Source organism: Triturus cristatus, chromosome 3_2, assembly GCF_964204655.1.
Source record: "Triturus cristatus chromosome 3_2, aTriCri1.1, whole genome shotgun sequence".
Taxonomy (NCBI): domain Eukaryota; kingdom Metazoa; phylum Chordata; class Amphibia; order Caudata; family Salamandridae; genus Triturus; species Triturus cristatus.
The window spans coordinates 341718967-341746876 of record NC_140584.1 but is presented as its reverse complement, the minus strand read 5'-3'; the positions used below and the strand labels follow the sequence as shown (position 1 = coordinate 341746876).

General features: G+C 45.4%; 1 protein-coding gene across 4 annotated transcripts in view; it reads right to left on the bottom strand.

The window, feature by feature from the left end:
• Positions 1-27910, bottom strand: part of RUNX3 (RUNX family transcription factor 3) — a 460239-nt gene that overhangs the window by 141147 nt on the left and 291182 nt on the right. For all 4 annotated transcript variants that reach the window (XM_085647821.1, XM_085647818.1, XM_085647820.1 and 1 more), the window contains one exon: positions 24460-24616. In XM_085647821.1, coding sequence (XP_085503947.1) covers positions 24460-24616 — 157 coding nt within the window. The remainder of the gene's footprint in view (positions 1-24459; positions 24617-27910) is intronic.

Sequence of the window (27910 nt, the reverse complement as noted above, 5' to 3'; positions counted from 1 at the left end):
CTGCCACAATTAATTCCCACGCCGCTCACTCCTTGCAAAGAACTCTTTGGAGGGATCTCTCTCCAGAATCAAGATAACAAAGGAAGCTGTCAGTATACCCACTCCTGCAGGAAACTGCACACACTTTTTAGGTCTGGTTTTAGTCAGGACCTTTTTAAGTTTACTGAAATTATATGTATAATACTTATAGCGGTGTTTAACTCCCATATGTCCATATGTCTTTCCTCTTCACCCATTGGTCTGTTATTGGGTCATTCACATTTTTATTCTGCCCACTACAGTACTCAGCATGAGGAAGTGGGCCAGTTCACTTCAGCCATTGGCTGCCTTCACATGGGTTGACGGCATTCAGCCCTTTCACAAAGCCCACATCCACACACAAAGTAGAGAGCAAAGGCTATGCTTTTTGAGACGAAAAAACAATATTTTTGCTTTTAGCAATTTTTTTAGACTCATAAGGACTGAACAACTTCCTTAACAATAAAGTTTTGAAAATACCATGACATAGCAAGACAAGCATTGAGAAAGCCAAAGGACTGACAACGAAGGGAGACCTACTGGCTTTGCCAATGCTTGTTAATATAGAAATTGCAAGCAATGGATCACACTAAAGGACCATGTACAGCACCAAGTGCAACACTGTAAGATAACTCTCAAAAGTGTTTAATGATTAAAAATGATTTTTGTGTTTTTATTCCCTCATCAATCATACTTCATCGCGTGAGTACATTGCATTTACTCCTCACAAATGGGAACCACGCAGGCTCAGTCCATGCCTTCATCACTCCAGCCAGTCACATACCCTCTTCGAATGTGCTATTATCATGTGATAGTCTTGCAGGTTCTCGAATCTGTCCAGGCACGCCAGTGCTTAATTTTTTTAAACAAATGATACTTTCAAGGGCCCAAAGTTTTCCTTATGAACCTGGTACCAGCAATGCTGAACTGGAGTTGCCAAGTGCCAGTGTTGTTATATGCCAGTGCTTCCTAATCTTGATGCCACCTCCTACCTCTATCCTCCACCACCCTACGATTCCAGTCTTTCCATCTCACTCTTGCAAGTTCTTTTTCAAAACTGCTTTCTCCCTTTGTTGTTGTTTTCCTATCCTTTTCCTCCTTTTCCTCCCATGTCTGCCTCTCTCTTTGCTCTCGTTAAAAGTTTAATGATGAGAAATAAACCCAGGTCCTTAAAATGTATGCCGATGCATACATGATATGATAGAGGATGTGGTCCATCGGCTAGAGTGCCGAATTTGGTGCTGGAAACCAGGGTTCGAGCCTCGGGTCGCGTCCACATCCTGTGATTCTGGGCAAATAACTTAATCTCCCCTTGCCTGAATGTGTAAGGTAACCGGTGCTCATGTAAAGTGCTCCAATACCTTCGGGTCGAGTTGGCGCTATATAAAATATGCAACAAAAAAAACCTGCAACCATTGGCACGAATTGCATTGTCTAATGCCTCCCACCTGCAACAATTGGCACAAATTGCACGCCTTACACGCGTTACCCGCCTGTTTTACATGCTTATCACACTGATCCATATACAATTTGAATTTGCGTGTTTGTTCTGTGGTCCCAGGGTTACCAATACTCAGTGTTCCTCACTGCATTGTTCCAGTATATCTCCTTCAAATACACCAGTACAAAATGTTCCCTGTTCTTCAGGTCCACAGCCCCTGGTTGCCACTGAACACACACAAACTGCTCCTCATTTGGCTTTTTCCATAGATTGGCACCCTTAGGTACATATTGTGTGATGCTTATATATGTGATCCTTGCTTGGGCTCAGCACCAGTGTTCCTTACATGCACTCATCACATATGGTTATCACAAATGCTGCCTGACATAGGTATGTCAAATATGTTTGCTTTACCTGAGCCGGGCATTCAGCCACTGGTAACCTAAATGTATTTCCGCTGGAGCAGTGGCAACTACTCCCAAAAATTGGTAGTGGGGAGGGGAGGGTGTAAAGAAATAAGATCACTTACCTGCCAGCTGGCCGGCTGCCCAGCCACCTCCGTCCTCTCCATCCTCTTCCTGGCTTCTCTGCTAACAGGAAGCAGAAGGCACCCAGGCTCCCTAGGCCAATGAGCGCGGTGGCTGGGCGCTCAGACAGCCAATGGAAGCATGGGCATGTTCTCCACCCAGGCTGTAATGTAGCCTGGTGGGGAACATGTAAAGTGTGTATGACTGTTTGGCTGGCCCGAGACGGCCGACAAAACAGTCACGGGCACTTAGAGAGTGCCACCACTCCTCCCCCTGCACTGCCCAGCCTAGCCCCATCACGCCCCATCAAAACTGGCTCAGCACGGGAAAATCAAATGATAATAACCTTGTAATTATCATTTTATTTTTCCTTTTTTTCAGTGCTGAGAGACAGTGGGGCGTCGCTCCGCCTTAGGGGAGGAGCCGACCCTGCACTGGAGGAAGGCAGTTGTTGCTTCGCATCGTCTCAGGTTCAAGGCAGAGAAGACAGGTTCCACACATCATTTCCTTACACTATTGGGGCAGCTCAGATGGCAGATTTTTAAAGGCAACAAATAAAAACTTAAAAAGTCAAGCATTATGTTTAACTGCATGAGCAATAAGTTATATTGTCATCCCGGGACACTTTGTCAGAATACCGGTGTGGATTTGGCAGGGCCATTAAACATATGTCGAAGTTGTAGTCTGTCACGCTAACGCTTTGTCTTATTGTGATGGGCAGACAGCACAAAAAATACCCTGGAGGCAGAGCAGGGAAAGAGCTGTAGAAAGTTAAGAGGGACACCCCACCCCTTGGCTCCAGTGAACGTTTCTAGTACAAAACCAGGGTACGCCCTTGCTCGTCGGTTGTGTTCTTTTCCACTTTTTCCGCCATCTTTTGAAATAAAATCAAAGCGGCCAGATAGGTGAAACAGCAGTTTGAACAGGATGTATTCTTGAGCATATGTTTAGTGGCCCCACCTTGAGGAGTTTGGATAAGTCATTTCCAAACCCAATGAGGCCTGGTAGGCAGGCCTTTTCTTCCACTCAGCTTCTGAGTCACAGCCTCCAAGTGATAGCACCTAGTGCAGCGGGGCTCATCTCTCATTTCCGTCTTCTTTTGCCATGGTTACTGGTGATGCACTGGCTGGACCACAATAAAGAGGTGCCGGGATATGTGTGGGACAGATAATTCATCAATAAAGAGGGCGGGAAGGGCAGTCTTATACAGTAAGTTATCTCAAAGGGTCACCACAGCACCTATCACACTGATCTGACTGACACCTCAACGCTTGTACAATTGCCAGTTAGCAATGTGTTTTTGAAGTCTCCACCTACTAGTGTCTTTGAAATACCTGTTTTCAGGTAGTCAGTCTGAGATCAGCTTCAAATCTTTTAAAGTGGGAATTGAAAACCTTTTTCGAAAAGTGAGCTCTGCCAGCAGCACTCATAAAAGTATTACAAAACAAAGTTTGTTTATATGTGTACATGTCTTTTTTTTAATCAAAAAAGCTGTCCTCCTCCCTGCGCTGCAATGGCCCAGTTGTTATCCCACAGAAGATGGCATGAATAGAAACAGTTACTTTTTTAGGTCTCGCCTGGCGTTAGCAGCGCGCATGCACTGCCCTCGCCATGCGAGGGCTGCTTGGAATCAATACCGTTCCAGAAGCCGTGTGTCTGCTCCGCCTGCAATTGTTATTGGCGTGCATCGGTTTTCGTCACTAATTATGCTAAACATGCTTCATTCATTGCACAGGAGGGGTTTTAGACCCTCCTGGTTGCCACCCTGTCCGATTTAAGCCATGCCCACCTTGATTGGATCTTTTACTCCGTGGCCTGACACAGTGCCTTCTAATTGCTGGGTGAGCACTTTCTTTTTAGGTCTCGCCTGACCCAGCGTGAGACCTATTGGCTATGCCAATGCTTGTTTTCATTGGCACAATGGCGTGGCGACCGCTTTTTAGGACTTTATTTATATTTTCGCAGCGTCCACTTCAGGGGCACCGCACTCTGTTTTTTACCGAGGCCGGGGGACTTCCTCGTGGTTCCACACACGCAATGCAATAAAAATCGTCTTTCATGTGAGCTCCAAGAAAGAAAGGCTCCGCGGCGGCCAACGCTCCAGTTCTGGACAAGACATTCGCCCCCTGCTTTAAAGGCAACACCGTGTCTTAAAGCTTGTGGTGTTCACCACCCAAAGGCTGAAGGACATCGCTGTGCGCCTCCCAGACTGAAGGACGGCGATGTTCAGCTGTAAGCAGTGTGCTCCCAGTCTACAGTAAGTGCTGTGCAGCCCCTGAGGTCCTGCAACTTCTGTCTTGAGAAGGGCGTTCTGCTGCTTCTGTCTGCAGGACATCACATAACCCCTGTGACAGTGCGTGTTCTCTCTATAAGCTTCTGTGGTACCGCGCGCCCTGTGTGCAACACCGCAACAAACACACCCACTCTGCAGGGTAGGATCATGCATGTGCCCTTCACACACACCAATGCTTTGTGTCTGTCTGGGGGATGCTGCTTGTTCTTTTTGATGATCTGCTTCGTTGCAGTATGTATTTTACATGTGCACACTTTCGATGCGGCCGCGGCATTCATTTCACGTGCACAGGGATGAGTCCTCTTCACATCCACACCCTACAAGTGGTGCCTCCCGCTCACTTGTGGCTAGGTGGCTCTTGTTTACCCCACAGTACCCAACCCCACCATCTTCGGCGCCCTGTTTCAGTTTTTGTTGCTCACAATCTGGTCACCCTAATTTAAACCTCTGCCCTTTAGGCCACACGCAGATCTCTGATAGCTCCACCCACCGAGCTATGGTGTCCACAACAAAGGACTTTTCAAGAAATGTAGGGTATTTATGACAAACACAAGCAGGGTGTCATTGTCAGAATGGTATGGGGTCTGGAGTTAGTAACTAAGGCCAAAGGCTTCACACATTCTCTGTAGTGATCTCTGGGTAACATGCACATGACAGCGTGCGTTCCCGAACAGCTCAGGCGGTTAACAAACCTGTAGCAAAAATTGGTTTATAAGCAGCAAAGCCCTCACAGAAAGAGTGCTCGGGGCAAGTATGAGCTTGATGCAGAAATCTGTATATGCTGGAGTACATACATTCTAACACAGGGAAAATAGTTCAGGGGGCAAATGCGCCTGCTACAAGGATCAGTGTGTAAACTGCATGTCTCTGGTTCCAGTTCAAACAGGGCCTGCTGTCATCCTTTCGAAGAAGCGGAAAGAGAGCAGTTGAAAGCCTTTCCTTTTTTTAAAGACATTTTAATTGATTTCCATTCTTCCTACCCGCCCTTCGTAGACTGATACTCCGCTGTTGAACCCCGTAAGGAGCCTTGACGCCATACATATTTATCGCTGGTGTAATTGTTAATTCTGATGCTGTGTGGTATAGTTCTTCTTCTGTCGTAAAGCGCTCTAATCCCTCCCGCAAAGCCCACGCTATACAAATCTCATGGATACGTGAATAATATGATAAATAAATGCATACATACATAATGAGTAGTACTTGTACCTGTTTCTAGAACACCAAGATATTACTCAGATAGGTGTGGAAAACATGACGTGGTTATCGCTGTTATATTCTAACCATTAGTTGTGCCAACTGAGACACTTCCGGAGATCTTCTAAGCAACCCCCCAGCCTCCAATGCTGCAAAACATCTGGAGAAGGCACCCCAGCAACACCCCTATGCCCCCTGTGCCCCTGTAATGGGATTTATTTCACAGGACTTCCTGGTTCTACCCCATTGGCTTCATTTTGATTCTAGAACATTTGTTGTGAGGACAGCAAGAGTGGCTCCTCCCAGAAAACCCCCTGAGGCCTTTAAGATTAATGCAAGCTTTGACAGTGGGGATTACCCTAATCACTTCCTGTGCAGCCGGGAGGGCCTGTGTGTGACTTCCAAACGGGGTGGGCACACACCTACAGCCCCTCAGCCCCGCCCCACCCCCCAAGCAGATACAAGGGGGTCATCCTGAAAAAGCATTAGCGGGGCAGCTAGCAGCAACCCCCACCCACCGGACCCCACCCCTGACTGGGATTGGTGGGCTGGCTGCATGAAATACTCTCTGTCTCTCTCGTGTCACATCAACAGTTGGAGATACAGACGGGACGGGAGGCGTCAGCTGTTCACCCAAGGCCAGACATTCTGAACTCTGACTTGCAGGAGCGGGACGGCGAAGAGCTATAGATAGGAGGAGCCCCAGAGAAAACAAGCATTTGCAATACAATAGGTCTCGCATTTACGTGAGTTTAAGCTATTGGCATTTTATATGACAATGCCTTTTATTTATGTTTTAAGAACCAAAATATAAATAAAAGGCATTGTCATTTACAACCAATAGCTCAAACTTGCGTAAATGCGAGACCTATTGCATTGCAAATGCTTGTTCTATAAAGTGTGTAGTGGTACGATCTTGCTGCTTCCCAGCGCCAGACAGGATTATACTGGGAGAAGAAAACGAGCCCATGCACTAAAATGAAAGTAGCTCACATTAGCAAGCAAGATAACTAAAAAAAAAAGGTTGCCCGCGTTTTCACAGCAGGTCTTCGGGGAATTTTTGTGGTAATCTCAGGAAAATCAACAGTAAAAAACTGGTCCATCTGGCCATAAAACCAGCCCACAATCTGCTACATAACCGACCCACACGCTGATCTGTCAGAACATTCGATCAGGCACTGCCTGATTACCCTATAGGCAGTGCCACTGGAACTGTGCGGCATGAGGGGGGGCAAATTATGTGGCAGGGTTGAGTAAATTATGCGAAAAGAAAAGACAAATTATGCAGAACAAAGTGGCACATTTTGTGATTGTATTACTTCATTATTTTGTCATTTGTACACTTGTTAACACTGTCTGGGCATTAGTTGCACCTCATTAGTACCAGTTTAACACCCAAATGTAGCAAAATGATACTGAAAGGTGACCACTCAACCTTTTTAAAGAGCATTCCACTGTACGGCAACCTGTTTTGTTGCATTTTTAATAACTTTTGAACCATTTGAGCTAGAAAGATTTCTTTTGTTGTTGTTAAAAACTGCCAATTATGTGGCAGATGATGGAATATGAGGCCATTGTGGCAAATCTCTAAATTAAACAAAAATCACAGTGGCTGCACAATCTCATAATTCCAGTGTCCCTACCTAAAGGCCAGTCCAGCCCTAGATGTTAACAGGTATTGCCAGAGCCACTGGAATTATTCAAATTCTGTGACACAGCATTTTCTGCATAAATATAGTTTTGCCGCATTTGACACATAATCCATCTTCTCCATAAATTGCAGGCTCTAGTGAAAAATATTTCTAGCTTGAATAGATCGAAGATTACTAAAACACAGCTGTACATGTTGCTGGGCAGTGACAGGCTCTTTGCTGTGCAGTGGTAGGTTACCTTTCCGTTGGATATTGCTGTATTTAGGAGTCAAACTGGCGCTAAGTAGGTGAAGGATTTGCCCAGTGTTAACATGTAGAAATGAGAAAATATTGCTATAATGCTGCCACAAAATGTGCCGCAATATGCCGCACAGTTTATCTTTTCTTGATCTGTAATTTAGTCAACTCTGCCACACAATTTGGTCCTTCCCTGTCACATAATTACATAGGCCATGGATTTTACTACTACCCAGACCTTCCAGGAGTTGGCAAAATAGCAATTTGTAAAAAAAAAACTATATTTGCAGTTTTGCACAAAGGCTGCCACTTTTTACAAAAGTTCCGCGAAATTCAAAGTCCGAGACCCCTCCTTTTATTGGCCCAGCGTTGACCACTGAGCCAAATGAAAGGAGGGTCAGCAGGCAGGGGAGGTGTTTGTTTATTTACTCACCTGCTCTGCTTTTGTTGCTGGCCGGAAAGACATGAAGACAGTAGAGAAGAGAGAATACAGAAGGGAAAAAAAGAAGACAGAAGAAGGAAAAGAGAAAACTGCTGCTACTCGGACTCCAAAGAGCAGGTGCGTTTTGTCCCAACCATCAAGAGCTGCTGTTTCTCTGCTTCCTTGTGGAATTGGGGGGGAAGAGAGGGGAAAGGGAGCCCAGAGGGGTAAGGAGGGGTACGCTCAGAGGAGCAAGTTCCAGGCCTGCCGCTCATGACGCATGTCAGTCCCGTGGAGAGGGGCTACGATTTTTTTTTTAAACTGAATTCGGGCCTGCCTCTCACTGTGCAGAAGAATTTGATAGAAACCACCACGATGAGGACCTGGCTGCACAATTACTTTAAATAATGTCTTGACATAGACTTTCATGTTTTGAGTCGAAAATATGTTGCGTGTGTTTGGTGTTAACAGTACGATAATTGAAAGAATTGTAGAAAAATAAATTGTCACTATTTTTATGCCACTAAATTCTCGTTTTTGAGCCGCTAAAAGCGCTAATCTATCCCGCAGTATCCTGAGGGGGCTGAGGGGGCCTGTATCCTGAGGGGCCTTTGGTGATGTGATTAGGACACTGGAATCATGCAATTTTACAGCCATATCTTTTTTCTCATAATTGTGGAAGTACCCCACCTGCCACATGATCAACCATTTGCTGCAGAAAAAGTGTGTTTACAGCTCAAATAGAACAAAAGTTACTAAACAGGCGCACCTTCTGCAGGTAAACTGCCCACTCTTCAGAGGCTGACTTCAGCACTGAGAGAATGAAAGGGAACTGATGAGGTGAAATAGTTGCCCTGGATGGATTAGTGTTTGTTAAAATGTCAAAATAGTGAAATTATGCTATCACATGAACAGCCGTATTGTGCTCCATAATTTAGATTGTTTTGCTGCATAATTGAGTCCTCCTGAGGCACTAATCCCAGAGGCACAGGGTATAATTCATATGTTTGAAGAGACATAAAACAGTAAAACGGTGTGTATGACACAGTTTATCATTTTGTCGAGCAAAAAGAGTGACAAATATGCACCCATGGTAACATGAGTTAGGGAGAATGCCTTGCCCATGATACTTCACCCAACACACAGGTCACAGGCTCTCTGCAGCCTTTAATCAATGTGTTCTAGCCCAAAATCCATGCTCCGGTACAAAATGCGCTGATAAATTAATGCTTGAGAAACAGCCCTTCCTTGAATTATGTTTGTGCCTCGATTGTAGGGTGCCTATTACCAAAAAGGCATCGGGCTATGAGCCCCACTCCTTTTAGGGGCCCCGCGACAACGGATCAAAATAAGATTGATTTGATCTTGAAAGAAAATAACAATCAAACTTATTTAAATACTGTTTCCAAAAGATAGAAAAAAAAATTATCAACTCAAAGAAACGAAAATTTTACATTTAAGACTCCATAGATAAAATACTGTATTAATGTAATGTATCCATTAACAACTTAAAGTACATAAACCAGAGACATCAGATTCACATAACAGTTTGTCTCTTGAAAGCTCATCTTCTGGCAGCTGACAGTTTGCAAACAAAATGCGGTGCATTGGGTATTAGAAGATAATTTGCGAGGGGGGGGGGGGGCGAAATTACGACTGCCTCGGGGCCTCCACAGGGTTTAATCCGGCACTGGGAGGGGCTGTGTGGTAATTGGTGGATTTCATGACAAAATATATTTACTTCTTGCTTCCCACTATATCATTGCAGTGTTCATTCATATAACGAGATGGTGATGATTTCATCGCCCGATGATTACCCTCCCTTCTTGATCATATGCTCAGATACTGTAGTATAAAGCACTTCATGAATGTACTCATTCATACTAGGGTGTGTGGGGAGTAAATGTTCACTGTGTTTTGCTTTAAAATCTTTTCAAGCTTCAGAGAGGTCATAGAGTGTGAAAACAAAACAAAATGCTGGGAGAAAAAACCGACTAAGCAGGATTTTTAGGATACTATTGAAGCAGGGAAACAATTTTAATATAGAAATAACTTTCCAAAAACGTTTTTATGACTACAATTCTTCTCCAAAAACTTTGTAAGGATTTTTCACCATCAGGAAGTATATAGGAAAGTTGGCAAGCTCTGCAAAACTTCACAAGGAGCAGAGATTAATAATTTCTCAAATATTTGTGTTGAAATTTAAATTTCATACATTCCCGATTTTCTGGACCCTTTTGATTACACTGTCACCGTTGGAAGGACATCGTGATAACATGTGTCGAAATTTGACCCTCCCCCCCAATCATCTTGGTGCGCCTCTTTTCACAGTTGTCACTTCACCAAGTTTATTTACGACCCTGCTCAAATTTACAGCTTTAGTGCAATGATTACAAAACAGTTATTTCATTTTTTTGCAGTTTTATATATCACAAACTTGGACGTAGGGCTTTAAAGAACTTTAAAAGAGAGGCAGAATATAAAATACACTTCTCAGGCACAGAAAGATCAAGTAATTTGCCCAGAATCACAGGATGTAGAGCTGAGGCCAGTACCTGGTTTGATGGTGCCAAAGTTGGCCGCTCTAGCCGTTAGGCCACATCTCCTCCCCAATGACAAAAACAATGAACATACAGCAACAGTGTTAAATAAGGTAAAATAATGTATATAATTTGCCACCCTTTATTATTAAATATGGTAAAAAGGGGTATTATTCAATTTCAAGTAAGCTAGAAAAAAACATTCTGATTCACATTTACTGCAGGTCTAAAATCTTAAACATATCTGTCCTTGTGTATTTACATAAAGACTAGCTAATAAATGAAAGATACACCAAAACTCTTCTATTTTCATAAATACCTCCCGATCAAATGTTTAGAAAATGTTATTATAGACTAAATAGCCCCATATTCCAATTATCTAGGCTGGTTTCACAGTTTTTTCAAGAGTTGCATATCCTTTAGGAAACAAACATGTTGATTCTGCACCTTGACTGTCCTCATCTCAAACAGCTAGATCATCACCCCATCTCTTTCCTCACCCCAGCCTGCACGATTAGCCACATCTGGTTACCTTCCCCATATGTGCCAGAAAAATGGGCACTCAAGCAGTGAAGGATTTAAAGGGGCCTGGTGAAAACTGCAAAGTTTGTCCTTTTTCCAACCTTATATCATCAACAACCACCAGCAATAATGATTCTGCAATTTCCCTTTCTTTGATGATGTCATGTTGGGGTCTTAAACCTATTGTTTCCTCATCCACTTGGCGTCCATATAAATAGTCTGTGCAAGTAACATACTGCTCCATTCTCTTTCACACGCGGAATTCCAAATGATGATCCGTTGGTCGATGGATTACACGTGTCTCATGAATTGAGTGTATATTTCTATAAGAATGTATTTCTTGGAAATAAAGTATTCTGACTTGACTTGACATGTCTCAAGGTTCCCTGAACCTTACCAGATACCCATTGAAACCTTTCTACATTTTTGTTTAATCAATTCATGGAGAGACTTGTGCTCACATAAAAGCACCCAATTTAGCATCAATTCCTATATACCCAATCATAAGTCGTTCAACCATTGCCTTTTAATGCTCATAGGAGGCCAGATGTGTGGCATGTCTTGGACATTTCTTGGAGAAGGGAGGGATAACTGACCTGGCAACTTTGCCTGAAAGGTTGATATTGTAGACTCGGGTAAAGTAGGAGCGTTAACCTGGGTCCAGCATCACCACTGACTGTAAATGTGTTTCATTTAGATTTGCAGTATGTCAATGCATTTTATGTGGATATCCTGAATATCTGGCACGGATCTGACTATCCCTGACTAAAGATGGACACCTCTATGCTAAAGTAACCACCCCCGCTAAGTTAACTTGCAATCAAAAAGCCTCCATAGGCAGGTCTACAACAAGAGGAGCCACATCGGACATAATGCTCCGGGCCCTGCGTTGTGAAGGCCAAGCACACCTGCTGCAGAAACAAATTGTAGACTTTGAAGCAAGTGTGTCTGTTTATAAAAAAGAGGCAGATAAATGTGTTGACACCACTAGATGGCACCAGATGCTAGAGCTGCTGTGTTTGCCCCTTTTTCTCAGGAGAATACTTGTGGTCTATATTTAGATGCAAGTTGCCCTGGCCCTCTCAAACTTCTGACATGACTATGCATACGGTTGGTTCTCAACGCCCCTGGACATTTTTCAATAAGCACCCCCATTCCAGCAGACTCTGTATCCCAGATGTGCAAGCTATATAGGGACATCCCTGTAATGTTTAGCATATATATGCCTCACAAACGTGCCTTGGCAAAATCCCCCCTTATATCCTACTAAGCCTGGCCAGTCCCTCCCTGCGTGGCAGAATTTGTTTTGCTCTCCAATGCGCAAAATGTGGCACCAAACGTGGACTCCCCAAGAATACCACTCACAGGTATTGGGACTGGGACACAAACGCCAACCTTGTGTTTGAGGCCATGACCGAGATCAAGATGCACCTTTGTTTGATGCTATCTTTGGGTTCTAGCACGTCCCTTTACTTGTTTGATTCTGTCTGAGGGGCTGTGGATGACAGGATGTCACTTTGCTTGATTGGTGGTATCTGGGTGACTTTGCATTCCAGAATCTCATTGTGTTTGATTGATGCTGTCTGGGTGGCTTTGTATTCCAGCATGTGCCTTCACTTGATTGGTACCATCTGGGTGGCTTTGGATTCCAATATGTGCCTTCACTTGTTATATTCGGTCTCGTTGCCTTTGGATTCCATGTACTTTCACTTGATCAGCTTTATCTGGGTGGCTTTGGCTTCCAACATGTGCCTTCACTTGCTTGATGTAATCTGGGAGGCTCCGGATTTCAGCATCTCACTTTGCTTGGCTGGGGCTATCTTGGTGGCTTTGGATTCCAGAACGCCCCTTCACTTGTTTGATTCTGTCTGAGTGGCTTCGAAAGCCAGCATATGTACAACTTTTGAATCTAGCTCGGCCCTTACCTTGTTTGATTCTGTGTGAGTGGCTTCGAAAGCCAGCATATGTACAACTTTTGAACCTAGCTTGGTCCTTCCTTTGTTTGATTCTGTCTGAGTGACTTACAAATCCAGCATATGCATAGCTTTTGATTCTAGCTCGGGCCTTCACTTGTTTGATTCTGTCTGAGTGGCTTTGCATTCCAGTATGTCACTTTTCTTTACTTCTGGTATCTGGGTGGCTTTGTATTCCAGCATGTGCCTTCACCTGATTGGTGCTATATGGGTATCTTTGGATTGTGGCATGTCCTTTCACTTTTTTGGTTCTGTCTGGGTGAATTTGCTTTCCAGCATGTTATCTGGGTGGCTTTGAATGCAAGTATGTCCCTTCTTGTTAGATGTTGTCGGAGTGCCTTTGTATTCCAGCATGTCCCTCCACTTGTATGGTTCTGTCTGAGTAGCTTTTGGATTCAAGTATGTCACCTCACTTGATTGGTGGTATCTGAGTGACTTTGGATTCTAGCATGTGCTTTACTTGATTGATAATATCTGGATGTCCTTAAATTTCAGAATGACCCTTCTCTTGTTTGGTTCTGTCTGGGTGTCTTTGGTTTACAGCATGTTATCTTGGCGGTTATGGATTCCAGCATGTCCCTTCACTTATTTGATTTTGTCTGAGTGGCTTTGTATTCTAGCATGTCCCTTCACTTGTTTGGTTCTGTCTTGGTGGCTTTTGATTCCAGCATGTACCTTCATTTGTTTGGTTTTGTTTGAGTGACCCTGGATTTCAACATGCCCCTTCGCTTGTTTGGTTCTGTCTGGATGGCTTTGAATTCCATCTGCTTTCACTTAATTGATGCTATTTGGGTGACTTTGGAATCCAGCATGTCCCTTCATTTGTTTGGTTCTGTTTGAGTGGCTTTGGATTCCAGCATGTCCCATCACTTGTTTGGTTCTGTCTGGGTAGCTTCAGATTCCAGCATGTCCCTTCATTTGTTTGGCTCTGTCTGGATTACTGAAGATTTCAACATGTCCCTTCACTTGTTTGGTTGTGTCTGGGTGGTTTTAGAGTTCAGCCTTTCCCTTCACTTGTTTGGTTGTGTCTGGGTGGTTTTAGATTTCAGCATGTCCCTTCACTTGTTTGGTTGTGCCTGGGTGGCTTTAGATTCCGGCATGTCCCTTCATTTGTTTGGTTCTGTTTGAGTGGCTTTGGATATCATGTGCTTTCACTTAATCGATGCTATTTGGGTGGCTTTGGAATCCAGGATACCCTTCACTTATATCATTCTGTCTGGGAGTCTTTTGATTCCATTGTGTCCTTTCAGTTGTTTGATGCTGGCTAGGCAGCTTTGGGGTCCATCTTGACTCTTCACCTGTTCGTGGCTGTCTGTGTGGCTTTCGATTTCAGGGAGTTCCTTGACTTTCTTTGATGCTGTATGACTGGGTTTGGATTTTATGATGTCCTATTGTTTTATGATATCTGGCTGCGTTGTAGATTTCAGCATGTCTCTTTAGTTAAAGCTCCTTCACTGGGTTTTTCTTTCCCAGATGTCTCTTTGATGGCGAGTTGCTAGGTTTTGGATACCCAGATGTCTTTTTCTTTTATGGCGTCTGGGTCGGCTTTGGATTCCAGCATTTGTAATTTCTACTATCAGGATACATTTTGGATTCCATAAATTAGCTGTGATTATTGAGGACAGGTGGGTTTTTTTGTTGGTTTTTTTAGTTTCCAGTATGCCTATTTGTTTGATGATATCCCGTTAAGCCTTGCATTCCAGAATGTTCATTTTCTAATGTCTGCGTGGCCTTTATAATCCTGGGCAGATAATTGTTTGCTGCTGATTGGCTGGGTTTTGAATTCTTTTTGTTTTGTGATTTCTGGCTGAGTTTTGAATTCCAGGATGCCTCTCTTTTTGATGCAGTCTGACCAGGTTTTGAATTCCAGGATACCTCCCTTTTTGATGGCGCCTGGCCAGGTTTTGAATTCCAGGATGCCTCTCTTTTTGATGGAGCCTGACCAGGTTTTGAATTCCAGGATACCTCCCTTTTTGATGGAGCCTGACCAGGTTTTGAATTCCAGGATACCTCCCTTTTGATGGAGCCTGACCAGGTTTTGAATTCCATGATGCCTCTCTTTTTGATGGAGCCTGACCAGGTTTTGAATTCCAGGATTCCTCTCTTTTTGATGGAGCCTGACCAGGTTTTGAATTCCAGGATACCTCCCTTTTTGATGGAGCTTGACCAGGTTTTGAATTCCAGGATGCCTCTCTTTTTGATGGAGCCTGACCAGGTTTTGAATTCCAGGATACCTCCCTTTTTGATGGAGCCTGACCAGGTTTTGAATTCCAGGATACCTCCCTTTTTGATGGAGCCTGACCAGGTTTTGAATTCCCGGATGCCTCTCTTTTTGATGGAGCCTAGCCAGGTTTTGAATTCCAGGATGCCTCTCTTTTTGATGGAGCCTGACCAGGTTTTGAATTCCAGGATGTCTCTCTTTTTTTGATGGAGTCTAGCTTGGTATTGAATCCCAGAATATGATTTTGTGTGAAGCTGCTTGGTTGGGTTTTGAGTTCCAGGTAGTGCTTCTGTTTGATGTTGCTTGGCTAGGTTTTGGATTCCAAGGTGCCCCTTTGCATACTGGGAAACTCATTTGATTGGTAGTCTCTGTTGGATACTGGATTTTAACATATCCTTTTATTTGTTGTGTGTGAGAGTTTTGGGACTTTAGGAAGTCCTTTGATAATTTGTAGATAGAGTTTTAAATTCTTTTATGTCATTTTCACACTGACTGGCTGCTTGATTCTAGGTTGTCCTTAATTTAGTGTTCTATGGCTAGGTTTGAACATTATGCCTTCCATTAGTTTGATGGTGTCTGGCTGAGTTGCAGAAGGCAGGACGTCTTGTTATGCCCTCCGAGCATGCTTTGGATTTCAATATGGACATGCGTTGAGTCTCTGCATGGGGTTCACATTCATTGTGTCCCTTTGTTTGGCTCTGTGTGGACTCTGCATTGCAATTTGTCCCCGTGTTTGGCAAGTAGAGCTTTGAATTCCAGACCGTCCACCTGTTTGATGGGTCAGTGTGGTGTTTTATGTTGTCTGGCTTGGATTTTGTATTACAAGACGTCCTTTGTTTGGTGATGTCTGCATAGTCACTAAATTCCAAAATGTCTCTTTGGTGTTATTAGCGGGATATTTAGGTTCCAGGCTGTTGTTTTTGATCTGGTCCGAGCAGTGCCGAATTAAACCCCGTGAAGGCCCCTAGGCAGTTGACATTTTGGGGCCCCCTCACAAATTATCTCCTAATACCCAATGCACTGGATTTTTTTACAAACTGACAGCTGCTAGAAGATGAGCTTTTAAGAGACAGACTTATGTAAGTCTGATGTCTCTGGTTTATGTACTTTAAGTTGTATTTTGATCTGTTGTTGCGGGCCCCTAAAAGGAGTGGGGCCCAAAGGCCGGAGCCTACTTTGCCTATTTGGTAATCCGGAACTGGGTCAGAGGGATTTTAAGTCTCTGCATGCCCCTTTTTTTTACGGTGTCTTGTTACATTTTTTGGTTCTAAGAAATTCTTGGTTTTGATGATGCATGTGGGGACTCGAGATTCCAGGGTGTTCCCTTCATGATGTCAGGTTGTGGTTTGGATCTCAGCTTGTGCCTGCATCAAAGTGCTGTTGGATTCCGGGGTGTTGCTCTCTTTGATTTTGTCTTCCTTGATTTTTAGATTCTAAGTTGAGCTAAGAGGTGCTGGAACAATTTTCAAAGTGGGTTCACTGCCATCAACATCACATCACTGAAGTCCTAGGGATTTGGGAAAAATCCAAGTGTCAGACAAAGAACAAGTGTAGCAAGTGAGCCAGGCCCATTCAGCAGGAGCCATGTTCAACTTTGAGAGCGACTCATGACATCATTGGACACCTGAGTCACTGCCAGGGTTATTAGAGTTGGTGGGAGCCGAAATCCTGCTGTCACCCACTGCCGGAGTGATGAGCACCCATGGGTGGAGGTGTCACGTGAGTGAGTGCTCACAGGAGCAGGTGCAACATAAGGATTCAGAAAATGAATCCAGAGTCTACTGTACAGACTATTCACTACAAAGCAATGCGCACTACTTCTACGTCACTGGAGACTTGTGACTAAAGCCGACCCATCAAAGATTTTACGTTCCTCAGTCTAAATTGCCGATCACTCCCCAAGCATAAAATGGAGATCCTTGACCTTCTTCTAGACGAACAACCTGACGCTTTGTTCCTCACAGAGACCTGGCTCCATGAGAGCCCTGATGTAGCAGCAGCACTACCTCCCAATTATGCCATCGTCAGGAAGGACAGAGTGACAAAAAGTGGGGGGGGGGGAATAGCCATCATCTTTAAAAATCTTTTTCAATGCAAATTTGATCCGTTTGACTTTCCCAACTGCGAAGCCGCCCTATTTAAAATATCCCTCAACCCCAATTTCACACTTTCCGGTGTTTTAGTTTACCGCCCGCCAGGACCCCCCACCAACTGGGCCTCATCCTTTCCCAACCTTAAATTCCAAGAATTTCTCAGTCCTAGGCGACCTAAACCTACATCTTGACGATCCCCTTAATTCTACCTGCAGCAACTTCATTTCTGACCTCGCAGCTATGAATATTAACCTACTAAATACAGGCCCCACTCATAGTGCCGGCCACCTGCTTGACCCCATCTTTTCGAGCCTTCCTCACATCCACTGTACCCCAGCAACACCCATATGCTGGTCAGATCACTTTATATCCAAATTCTGCCTAACGCCCCTTTCCTTTCCTCCCCTACCCCTTTTTTCCCTTCCCTCAAGGTCCCCAAAAGAGACTGGAAACAACTGAATATAGGTGTCCTCAACAAGCTCTTATGCGCCAACCCACCCACATCCAATTCTACGGTTGACGTACGTTCAGGAAACATATATGATTGGCTTTTAGATGCTCTTGACTCTTGCCTCCCCCTCAAAAATAAAAAAATTTATAACCACCGACCTCCAGCCCCTTGGTTTAACCAAGCTCTAAAGGCTGAGATATATAAATGTAAAGCCTTGGAATGGAGATGGAGGAGAGACTACACACCTGATTCCAAAGTTGTCTACAAAAAAGCATTAAAATTATACCACCACAACTGTAACTCCACTAGGGCTAGCTTTGTCTCCAAAACCATCTCGGATGCCACTAACTCTTCAAGAACACTTTTTGGCCAAGTTAAAGAGCTTGCCGGCTCTGAGACCCTAGCAAAACCTCTGCCTTTAACTAAACGTCAATGTGACGATCTTGCCCAATTTTTCACGCAAAAAATAGAGAACATTTATTTTGAAATTGATAACTCACATATAAGCAAAACCCCACAGTCTCAATCCATCATCTTACCCGAGACCTTACCCTTACCACACCTCACTGTCCCTCCCCAAACGGTTCCACAGCTAGTCTCTTGGCCCCCTCTTGACCTAGACTCCTTGATAACCATCCTTGTAAAGGTCAAATCCGGTTCCCCGAAGGATTCCCTGCCAATCTCCATACTAAAACAGCTGGACCTCTCTCATCTGTCCGTCATCCTGAATGCTCTAAATTCTTCCCTGCTCGAATCCACAGTCCCTGGGCATTGGAAACACGCCATGGTAACCCCTCTCCGGAAAAAGCCGTCTGCCGACCCTAGTGTCCTCTCTAATTATAGGCCCATCTCACTCCTGCCTGCCTTCTCCAAAATTCTTGAGAGACACATTCACTCCCATCTCTCTCAGTTTGTCGAAACTCACAAAATCCTCCACCCCTCTAAATCCGGCTTTCGAACCGGATTCTCCACGGAAACCACACTGTTGGGGGTCACAGAGAAGTTGCGCCATCATCTCGACACTGGGGACACAGTCGCACTGATACTGTTAGACCTTAGTGCGGCATTCAACACTATCTCCCATTCAGTCCTAATCAAAACACTGAAGTCTTTGGGCATCTGTGGCTCAGCCTTGGACTGGATTATTTCTTTTTTAACCGACCGCACTTTCCAGATCTTCTCTGTCACAGACACTTCCAACATTTACCCATCACACTATGGTGTGCCCCAGGGCTCCATCCTTAGTCCTCTTCTTTTCAATTTATATGTCAGGCCTCTAGCAGACATAGCAGAACAAGCAGGCCTAACTCTTTTTACGTATGCAGACGATTCCCAGATCATCTTTTCCCTCTCCAGTACTGACCCCGGCTCGACATCCCTTCTTCAGACAGGCCTAGGGAAAATTGCTACTTGGATGAACCGCAATCACCTGAAATTAAATGGTGATAAGACGGAAGTCCTCATCCTAGGCAAAAATAAAGATCTGTGGGGCCCACTACATTGGCCTGCTGAGATGGGCGCCCTCCCCAAATCCTCCAGTCATGTCCGTAATTTGGGGATAACTATTGACTCTCTAACCATGCACCATCAGGCAGTGAAGGTCACAGCTATCTGCTTTACCATCTTGAAATGGCTCAGGAAGATCATCTGTATGCTCCCAGATGACACCCAGAAAACAGTGGTCCATGCCCTCATCACCTCCCGGCTGGACTATGGAAACATCCTTTACCTTGGCTCAAACAAAGCAGTGACTCGAAGACTGCAGTTAATACAGAACACTGCAGCAAGATTACTTTGCAAGGTTCCCAAAGCCACACCGATATCTGGCTACCTCCGTAACATACACTGGCTCAGGATGGAGACCCGCATTAAGTTTAAAACCCTGAGCTATATGTTCAAGATCAAAATGGGAACGGTACCACAGTATCTTAACTCTCTTGTCCGTCCCTATGCCCCCACTCGCCATCTACAATCTACCACTCTCGGATATTTCACAGTATCTAGGTTCAAACTATCCAGGATGGGGGGAAGATCTTTCACTTACCTAGGTCCATCACTGTGGAACACCCTTCCTCTCGCCATACGCAAAGAGACTGTTTACACACGCTTCCGCAGATCACTCAAGACCTGGTTATTTAACCAGTAACTCCTTCTATTATTGCCTTCTATTAGCTACACCTAGTCCGCTTGGCGCTGGGAAACCCTTTTTGGGTAGATGTTGCGACCTATAAATTAAAATAATAAATCAATAAATAAGCTTCTAGAGTTAGCAAATCTTATAGTTTAAAGGTGCTAACATGGAACTCCTCCGTCTGTAAGTGAGAGCCATGGGCAGGGTGAGAATGGGAGAGAAAGCAGGCCCGGCACCAAAATAAAAGTGGCCCTTACTTACAAATAAGACGGCTTTGATCTTTTATGGTAGCTTCTGTACATGCTTTTCAAGGTATCAGAGACTACATAGATTTACCTTCCTACAGGCATTGTTTGTGTTAATATCAGGGAAATTAACAATAAAAACCTACCCAGCCGACCATAAAACAGACCCACAAACAGCCAAAAAACGGCCAATACACTGACCGTGAGACCAGCCCATGGGCACTGCCTAGTTGTCCAATAGTACTATAGGCCAGTCCGACACACAAGATCACAGGTTGGGACAGCTCGTTTATCCCAAGAAAAAAAACAGCGTTTCCGGACACGTCTTCTGGATGGGGGTTCGCTGCACTCCATGTGCCCAATGGGGGGTGAAGACGTCAGAGTGTGTTGTTAAGACCCAAGAGCCTCCCGTTTTTATTAATAACCACCCCGAGCGCTCCTTTGTGATGCATGTTATAATTATCAGCGTCACCTGGAAGGATGAAAGGCTGAGACAGCCGCCAGGTTACACACAGGAAAATGCAACAACATGAATGAGGCGTGTGTACGCAAAACAGTCCAACCTGATTCACAGTAAAAGAAATAAAACCCCTGGAAACCTTTTATTAGTGGCATTCAAGGGAATCAAGGCACAAAGCAGGATGCAAGACCCTGGAATATTCACAAGAGTGCCACCCACTATCGTAAATATTTCAGGATCACGTATATTTTACTGTTTTGCTTTTCTTGTTCACAAAAACGGAAAGACCATGATTACTCCGTGAAATTGCACAATGATCAATGACCGAGAATTTCACCCAAAGTGAACAATGGATGTGCATTTCTTTGACAGTTTAATACAGCCCGTGAGGGCCGACAGGTATAGATGCGCTTTACTCAATAATAGCACCAGCAGCAAGCCTCGTAATTTGAAAAGTGCATTATGGACCTTGGGGTGTGCAAAAAGATGAGGACTGTCTCGCACGGACGTCACCTAATGTTCGCCAAGACTGCGTCTACTACGGTGAGGTCACAGATTTTTACACATGGGGTTTTGTTTTTCACCTAAAAAACATCAGGTGTTTCGCTTCCCTTTTAAATTATGGAGAGAGAAAAAGACCGCTAACATTCGTACCTTTTCAAAGGCAGAAAGAAAATGGTGTATAGTTAACTCATGAGAAGACTGTGCATTCATTTCCCAGAGCAAACCGACCATCACGACAAACGATTGCCTCTCCGCGAAGAAATCCATGCCATGGCTCCGACGTTAAAAGGCGGAAAACTCCGCGAGCTACAATAGGCAGTCACGAGTCACTGCGATCTCGCGACACTAGTCTCGCGGAATAAAATATAGGCGCGCTTTACCTATGAGGAGAGCGCGGGGTTCTGGTGGCATTTCAAAAATGCTCAGCCTGTGACAAGCTCGTAGTTTATCTTCATTTATGCAGCATTTTGTATTTTAAAGATTCATAATAATAATAATCTTAAATAAACAGGACCGCCCATCATTTTAATTGATGTTCATTTATGTAATAAGCTGAGTGAACCCCCAATATTTAAAGCAGCAGCACGCGCTCCTTGTTGTGGGATGGAAAATCCTGACTAGAAAGGAGCATTTTAACCGAGTTTGCTTTTGAAAATGTGTGATACTAGCTCTGGCAATACATACACGTCATGCTGCATAACAGGTGTTTCCGTGGCAACATAACGAAACAATGCAGTCATATATTATGATTGCGCAGCGTTGTGCCACATAATTTGTCTTTTTTGTCACCTAATTTTGAAAAACGTGTGTCATAGATTTGGCAGCCATTGCCACATAATTCCAGAGACACTAATGACCGGTCAGTACTACAGATAATCCGATATTATGAAGACAAAAGAGGATTTTTCTGTTGGTCTGGAAGGTATTAAGCATCAGATGGTGACGTGTATGTGCGTCAAATCCAACACTATGCGGACATTGCTATGGTCGCATAATTCCAGTGGCCCTGCCTATATCACCAATTTGTGGTTCTAGACCGGCAAAACAAGCCACCGTTTGCTCTCTGTGACTCCAGAGACAATGGCATTCTACGATTTAAAACTAAATACGAGGCAGAAATTCAGGCCTAGACGAGGCCGCATTCTGTTTTCGGAAATGTGTATATGTGGGGCGGGGGTAAAGGGGCGAATAACAGGATAATTGACTGCAGGAATGGCGGCTTAATTCATAAACGAAAACATTTTCCGTTCATCAGCCTGCAACCAGTTAAGTGCAGGGGTTTGGAGGACGCCGCTGCTGCGGGGGCGGGCTCGGAGCGGGATAGGAAATGTCTGCGGGAATGTCAGCTATTCGGCTTCGTAAAAATAACAGCTCGACATTTACTGCGCACAGACGGCCGCCCGGCCACCGAGGGTTTAATTCAAAGAAGCAATAAATAGATGGCGGCGCGCGAGGCTGCGTGGATGTGAGAGGGCAGAGCCCGAGGAAGTGCCGTATTGTGAGGGGGGAGTTGTGTATCCCACATACCTGGGGCGGTCAGGGCCACGCCCCGGCACGCGCTTCGCGTCATAAATTTAATTTTGATGATGCGTTTACAGAGAGAGGCAGTCGAGTAAAAAACTCGGCTTCCTTTATTTTATTTTTTTGTACAGCAATGAATACAGCTTTAATAAATGAGGATTGTTCTTTTTCTTTAGACCTGATAAAAATCCATATATATCTTTTTAAAGATAAATAGAAGAACGTGTATACAGGACACCGAGGTCAATCGGTTGCAGTAACCAGATAAATTGAACAGTTCCACCGTGTTTCCAGGCCCAATAATTTCTTGTTTTAGTCTAAATTAAATCCACCGAGAAAGACGGAGATACAAATCGTTTTTCGACTAAACTAGAAAAATTTCATTAAAGCAAACAATGAACCTTCTGAGTCTGGGAGCCTTTATTGTAGATATGCCACGAAAAGAACACGTCTGAGGGATATTCTGCGAGACGTCTCAATGGGTAAATTTTCAAGGAAATTAAAACCCCCTCCGGCCTTTCAGCAGATGTATTTGAAAACACACCTTTCGTCGCCACATGAATGGCTCGAGGTAATGCGCACGGTGTGCGCGTGCTGGCGGTGGTTGCTGCAAGCAAAAGCGGTTGATAGTGCCTTAAGGTGTTGTGTAAACGCTAGGCACGCTGAGCGAAGGGTGTGGGAGTGAACCAATCACAAGGATACGGGAGGACAAACGATGCTGTGTATAATTCCAGCTCTGAAGTCCAGATATTGTGAAAAATGAAATGTGAAATTGGCATTGTTTCGTGAGGTTTCTCTGCGGTTTGTGATTTTAACTTTCGCGTGATATTGGAGTCCATTTAGTAAATGAATATATTACACGTAGGCCTAGACAAAAAAAGGATGATAAATGCACAGATGAGGTAGAATGCAGTTGTTCATACACTGCATCATACAACAAGCCGCGACCTGCCTCTCCATGGAACATACAGTTCGTCTGCACAGCAGTGCAAAGATTCATAACATGTTCCCGCATCGGATTGGCGTGCACTCCCCACCCACTCTGAAATCAAAGTGCCAACTTTCTTATGCAATGCACTTACCGTGGTACCTACATATAAAGTTCATTTCCATGTACATTGAGTGACCTTTACTGCGCAATGAAAGTCATCGGGCCATTTACTTTGACAGCGCACCCAACATATTATTAACACCACAAGAAGCCATGTAACATGTACAGTGCCCCACACCCATTCAAAATCCAAGTGGCACAAAGAAATCCTCGTCACTGGCACATACAGTTGTCTACCACGCGTGGCCCCACCGTGATCCCTCCATATAAACTGAACATTCCACTCCACAATGCACCTCACCCGGTTCCTACTAATAGACTGGCCTGCGTAGTCACCCACGGGGCGCTGGCACGCATAACCACGTGCAGTATGCCGTGCCCGCCTGCGTGTAGAATGTACTCCGCCTGGTACCTGCATGGAGCCTAGCCTGCACCCTCTCAGAGTACCCCCACCTCTGCACAGAGGCTGTCAATGTCCGTTTCTTCAGACTGGGGGGCCTGCACGCACAGGGATGCGTTATTTTCGTTCTTTTCATCGCGTGCATACTGGCCCTCACCCGCCATGGTCACAGCGAGGATTCCTGCAAACACTACATGCCCCACACAGTGACCAGACGACGCGCAGATCTAACCTCCGCGGCCTGAGACTGGTCTCACATTCGCACGGGGCATTTCAAGGCATGACCCCTACTCTGACCACCCCCCCCCACCTCCTCCTCAGTGTGACATTCACTTTATCGGTCATAGTGACCGCTAGCTCTCGCTTTACAATAGCACTTCCTGATGGTGGAATGCACTCTGCACCCCCGCCCAAGGGGACCCCTGCGCCTGCCCCCACACTGTCCCTTTGGAGGTATCCCCTCACACACACAGTGAAGGCCCAGCGAGCGTTTCATCTGTACACACAGCGCACCCACACGGCACCTGCTCAGTGCCCACACTGGCGCCCCCCAGCGGTACCCACCTCGCCCGCTCCTGCCCACGAACCGCAGGTCGTTGAACCGGGCCACCTGGTTCTTCATGACCGCCGAGGCGTTGCGGAGCTCGGCCGAGTAGTTCTCGTCGTTGCCGGCCATGACTGTGACCACGGCCCCGTCGGGGACATCGCCGAGCGCCACCACCTGCCGGGAAGGAACACATGGGGGTTAGGGCAAGGAACAGACCATTCACAGAGCAGGGAAGCGGATAATTCCGAACTCTGCACTCACAACAGCGCCTACTAGGCGCGCACTCAAGCGCTATAGCCTTAGGAAGCGAAGCTTTCATAATTCAGTGACGCAAAGAATTCTAGTAGGAACTGAGGCTAACACCAGCCACCGACTTCCTTCGTTCATTCGGAATCTTTCTATTATTCGACAGTTCTTAAAATCAGGTTATTAACCTAGCGCTCTCTTTTGTGGAATTTAGTTCCGAGCACTTCCCCTTTGAGGAGATTGGAACGAAGGCCCGCGGAGATAAAGCGGTCTGCCCACGATCACACAATGCGGTCACACTGTGGGTAACCGGGCTTACAACTAGAACGTTTTGTACCCACGCTATCTCCAGCCCAGCCCCAGATCACATCTCTCCCAGTGACTGTGGTGAGCGCAGGCAATACACTGGGGTTTGTTCAACATAAAAACAAATCATTTCTCAAATACCTACAGGCCGGATGATTTCACAGAGCCCATACTGCACTAAACCCCGTAAAAAAGACACACGGGGCACTGGATTCTGACACTGTCTACCAGCCCTCGACACAGGACTTAAATGGGAAAGAAAGATTGTATGTTGCGGTCTCACCTCCACCGAAAAGGTGTAAAACCCACTGTTCGAACCGTAATCCGACCCCCCCGCCCTCCTTGCAGGGTTCGTTGTTTGCTCGCACACAGGGACGTTTTTACTCGTACCTGTATTTTTGACATTAGCCTATTTAGTTTAAACTGCAAATGTAATCAGCTGCTCTTGATTTTGTGATGAGCAGTCCGAGCCAACCTCTACTAATGATAAACATTTATATTCAAGCTATACATTTCTCTCAGTCAGCCTTCCTCTCCATTCCTACTGTATGTGCAATTTCGGTTCCAAATGTAGCTGCTTCTAAATGTTTATTACACACACAGAATAAATGTGTTTGAGTACTGCGGACTTCAAAAACCCTACATTTAATGTTCCTGATTCTACTGACAGATGTTCAAGATTTTACGAAACAGAACACAAATGAAGAGACACCGCGAGCCATCGTTTTAATGATTCTGTCTCATTGTGGCGTCCAAAGGTATCTGTGTACAGGAGTAAATCTAATATGTGGCAGTGGTAATAACATTTAGAAGCTCCAATAATGTCCAGCAAGGTATTAGGATGTACGTGTGTGTGTGTGCGTGCACTCATAACAGTGCCAGTTTTTACCACCGCAGACTCAGTGCCTGTGACAATGCAATTTATTCACACACGCTCATACGCACTCGCGCAAACACGCACGCACGCACACACACACACACACACATTAGTGAACAAAGTAACATTCTTCACAGCCTTCCCAGATACATTTAGGTCCATTAGAAGGTGCTGTTAATGTATAATGCCGCTCAATGACGTGCGTGTGGGACATCTCATTGCTCAGAGTTCTGCTGCTCGTGAAATATGAATTAAAATGCTCCTGGATCTGGGTCAGAGGGGATTTGGACAGGGAGGCCGCCTAAAAGATTGTTGGACAAAACAACATGGAGTTAATGAATATGCTGGGGCAGGCCAGGAGAAAAGCAGCGTCTTGGGAGTTAAAGTAGAAAGCGCCCAGTTCTACTCTGCTGGGCGCTACTTTATGTTATCAGCATATGCAGAGCGAATGCCTGCCACGAGCGCGGCCTCGCAGCGCTATGAGTGCCCCATGCGGCGGTTCTTACCCGACTCTAGGATTCCCTCGCAGACTGGGTTCATATGATACTATATGCATGGCACTGGGCCCCGGTCCTCCCCCGTGTGCGCATTTTAGCGGGAATTAATGAACTTGTTTTTATTTATGTTTCATTGTTTTCTACAATGTATGTATTAAACTCAATTAAAAAATTGCAATTTGAAAAATTCTCTTCGAGGGCCATTCATGCTGTGCCACATATAGGACATTGCATGTACCGCTGTATTGCGTGTTAAGGGATATATATGCAAAAACGCAGGTGAGCGCGCTCAGGGTTACAATGCAGACTTTGTAGGACTGAGCTGTGGACGTTGGTGAGACTTGTGTTTATTTTTTTCTATAGGGCATGCGCCCACCTGCTGATAACTTAAGGGTAAACGTCACAGGATGCGTATATATGTAGGTTAGTAAGAGTTGTATCTGTCTTCTATGGCTGCTGCTGCCTTAGGCCCTTAGAGCGGCTCAGTTTTACAAGCCTTAGGAGACCCAAACCCGAGTCAATCAAGGGGGATGCGTATAACCCTGGCCTCCGACTGTCAAGGACCAGCCGCCAACTGCTCACCACCACGCACGACTCACCTCACTTACAGAAGAAACCCTGTCCACTCGTCCAGGCACTAGTCACCTATGCCACCCGACCAGACACTTGTCACCTATGCCACCCGAGCAGGCACTTGTCACCCAGGGCACCCGACCAGGCTCTAGGGCACCCGGCAGAGAAACATGTCCCCCAGGGCACCCGAACTTGCACTTGTCACCCAGGACACCCGACCGGGCACGTGTGTCACAGGCCACCCGACCAGACACTTGGCACCCACTAGGCACTTGTCACCCAGGGCTCCGACCAGGCACTTGCCTCCCACAAACACCTCAATCACACCCTTCCATCCGAGTCTCTCGTAACTCAACCCTGCTCGCCCAACTCCCCACAACAGCCCCCACCTCACCTCCTGGCTCACCTAAGCTACCCAGGCACCCACCCACCTCACTCTCTTCTCCTCAGCCTGCCCGGCTGTCATCAGGTTACCCACCGCTCATACAGTCCACCCACCACAGCTGCGACTCACCCCACCGTTCATCAAGCTAAGCCGGCAATCACCCGGCCAATCTGCTGCTCGCATTCTTTCTAAACTAAGGGGTGGGGGTAACTGGCGTAATTCCGTGTAGGGCAACCACGCGGAATTAGCCGTGATGTTACGCTTCAATTACGGGAGAAGAGTTATTCAGCATTTAGTGATACTTCTCAGCGCAAAAATGTTAAGGATGCAATTTAGCTAAGAAGTAGCGCCACCTCAACCAAGGTAATTACTATCACCCGAATACTCACCCGTCCAGCTCACTCCAGTAGTGTCTCAACTCACTCAAAACTCACCAAGCTCACTCCCCACTTCTCCAATGTATCCATCCTCGCTCGAATACTGCTACAACTCACCCCCGAGGGTCCCAACTTGCTCAAAGCTCACCAGCCTTGCCCACAGCCCCACGCCCCCCCCCCCCCCCCAACACCCACCGCTCCCCCGAC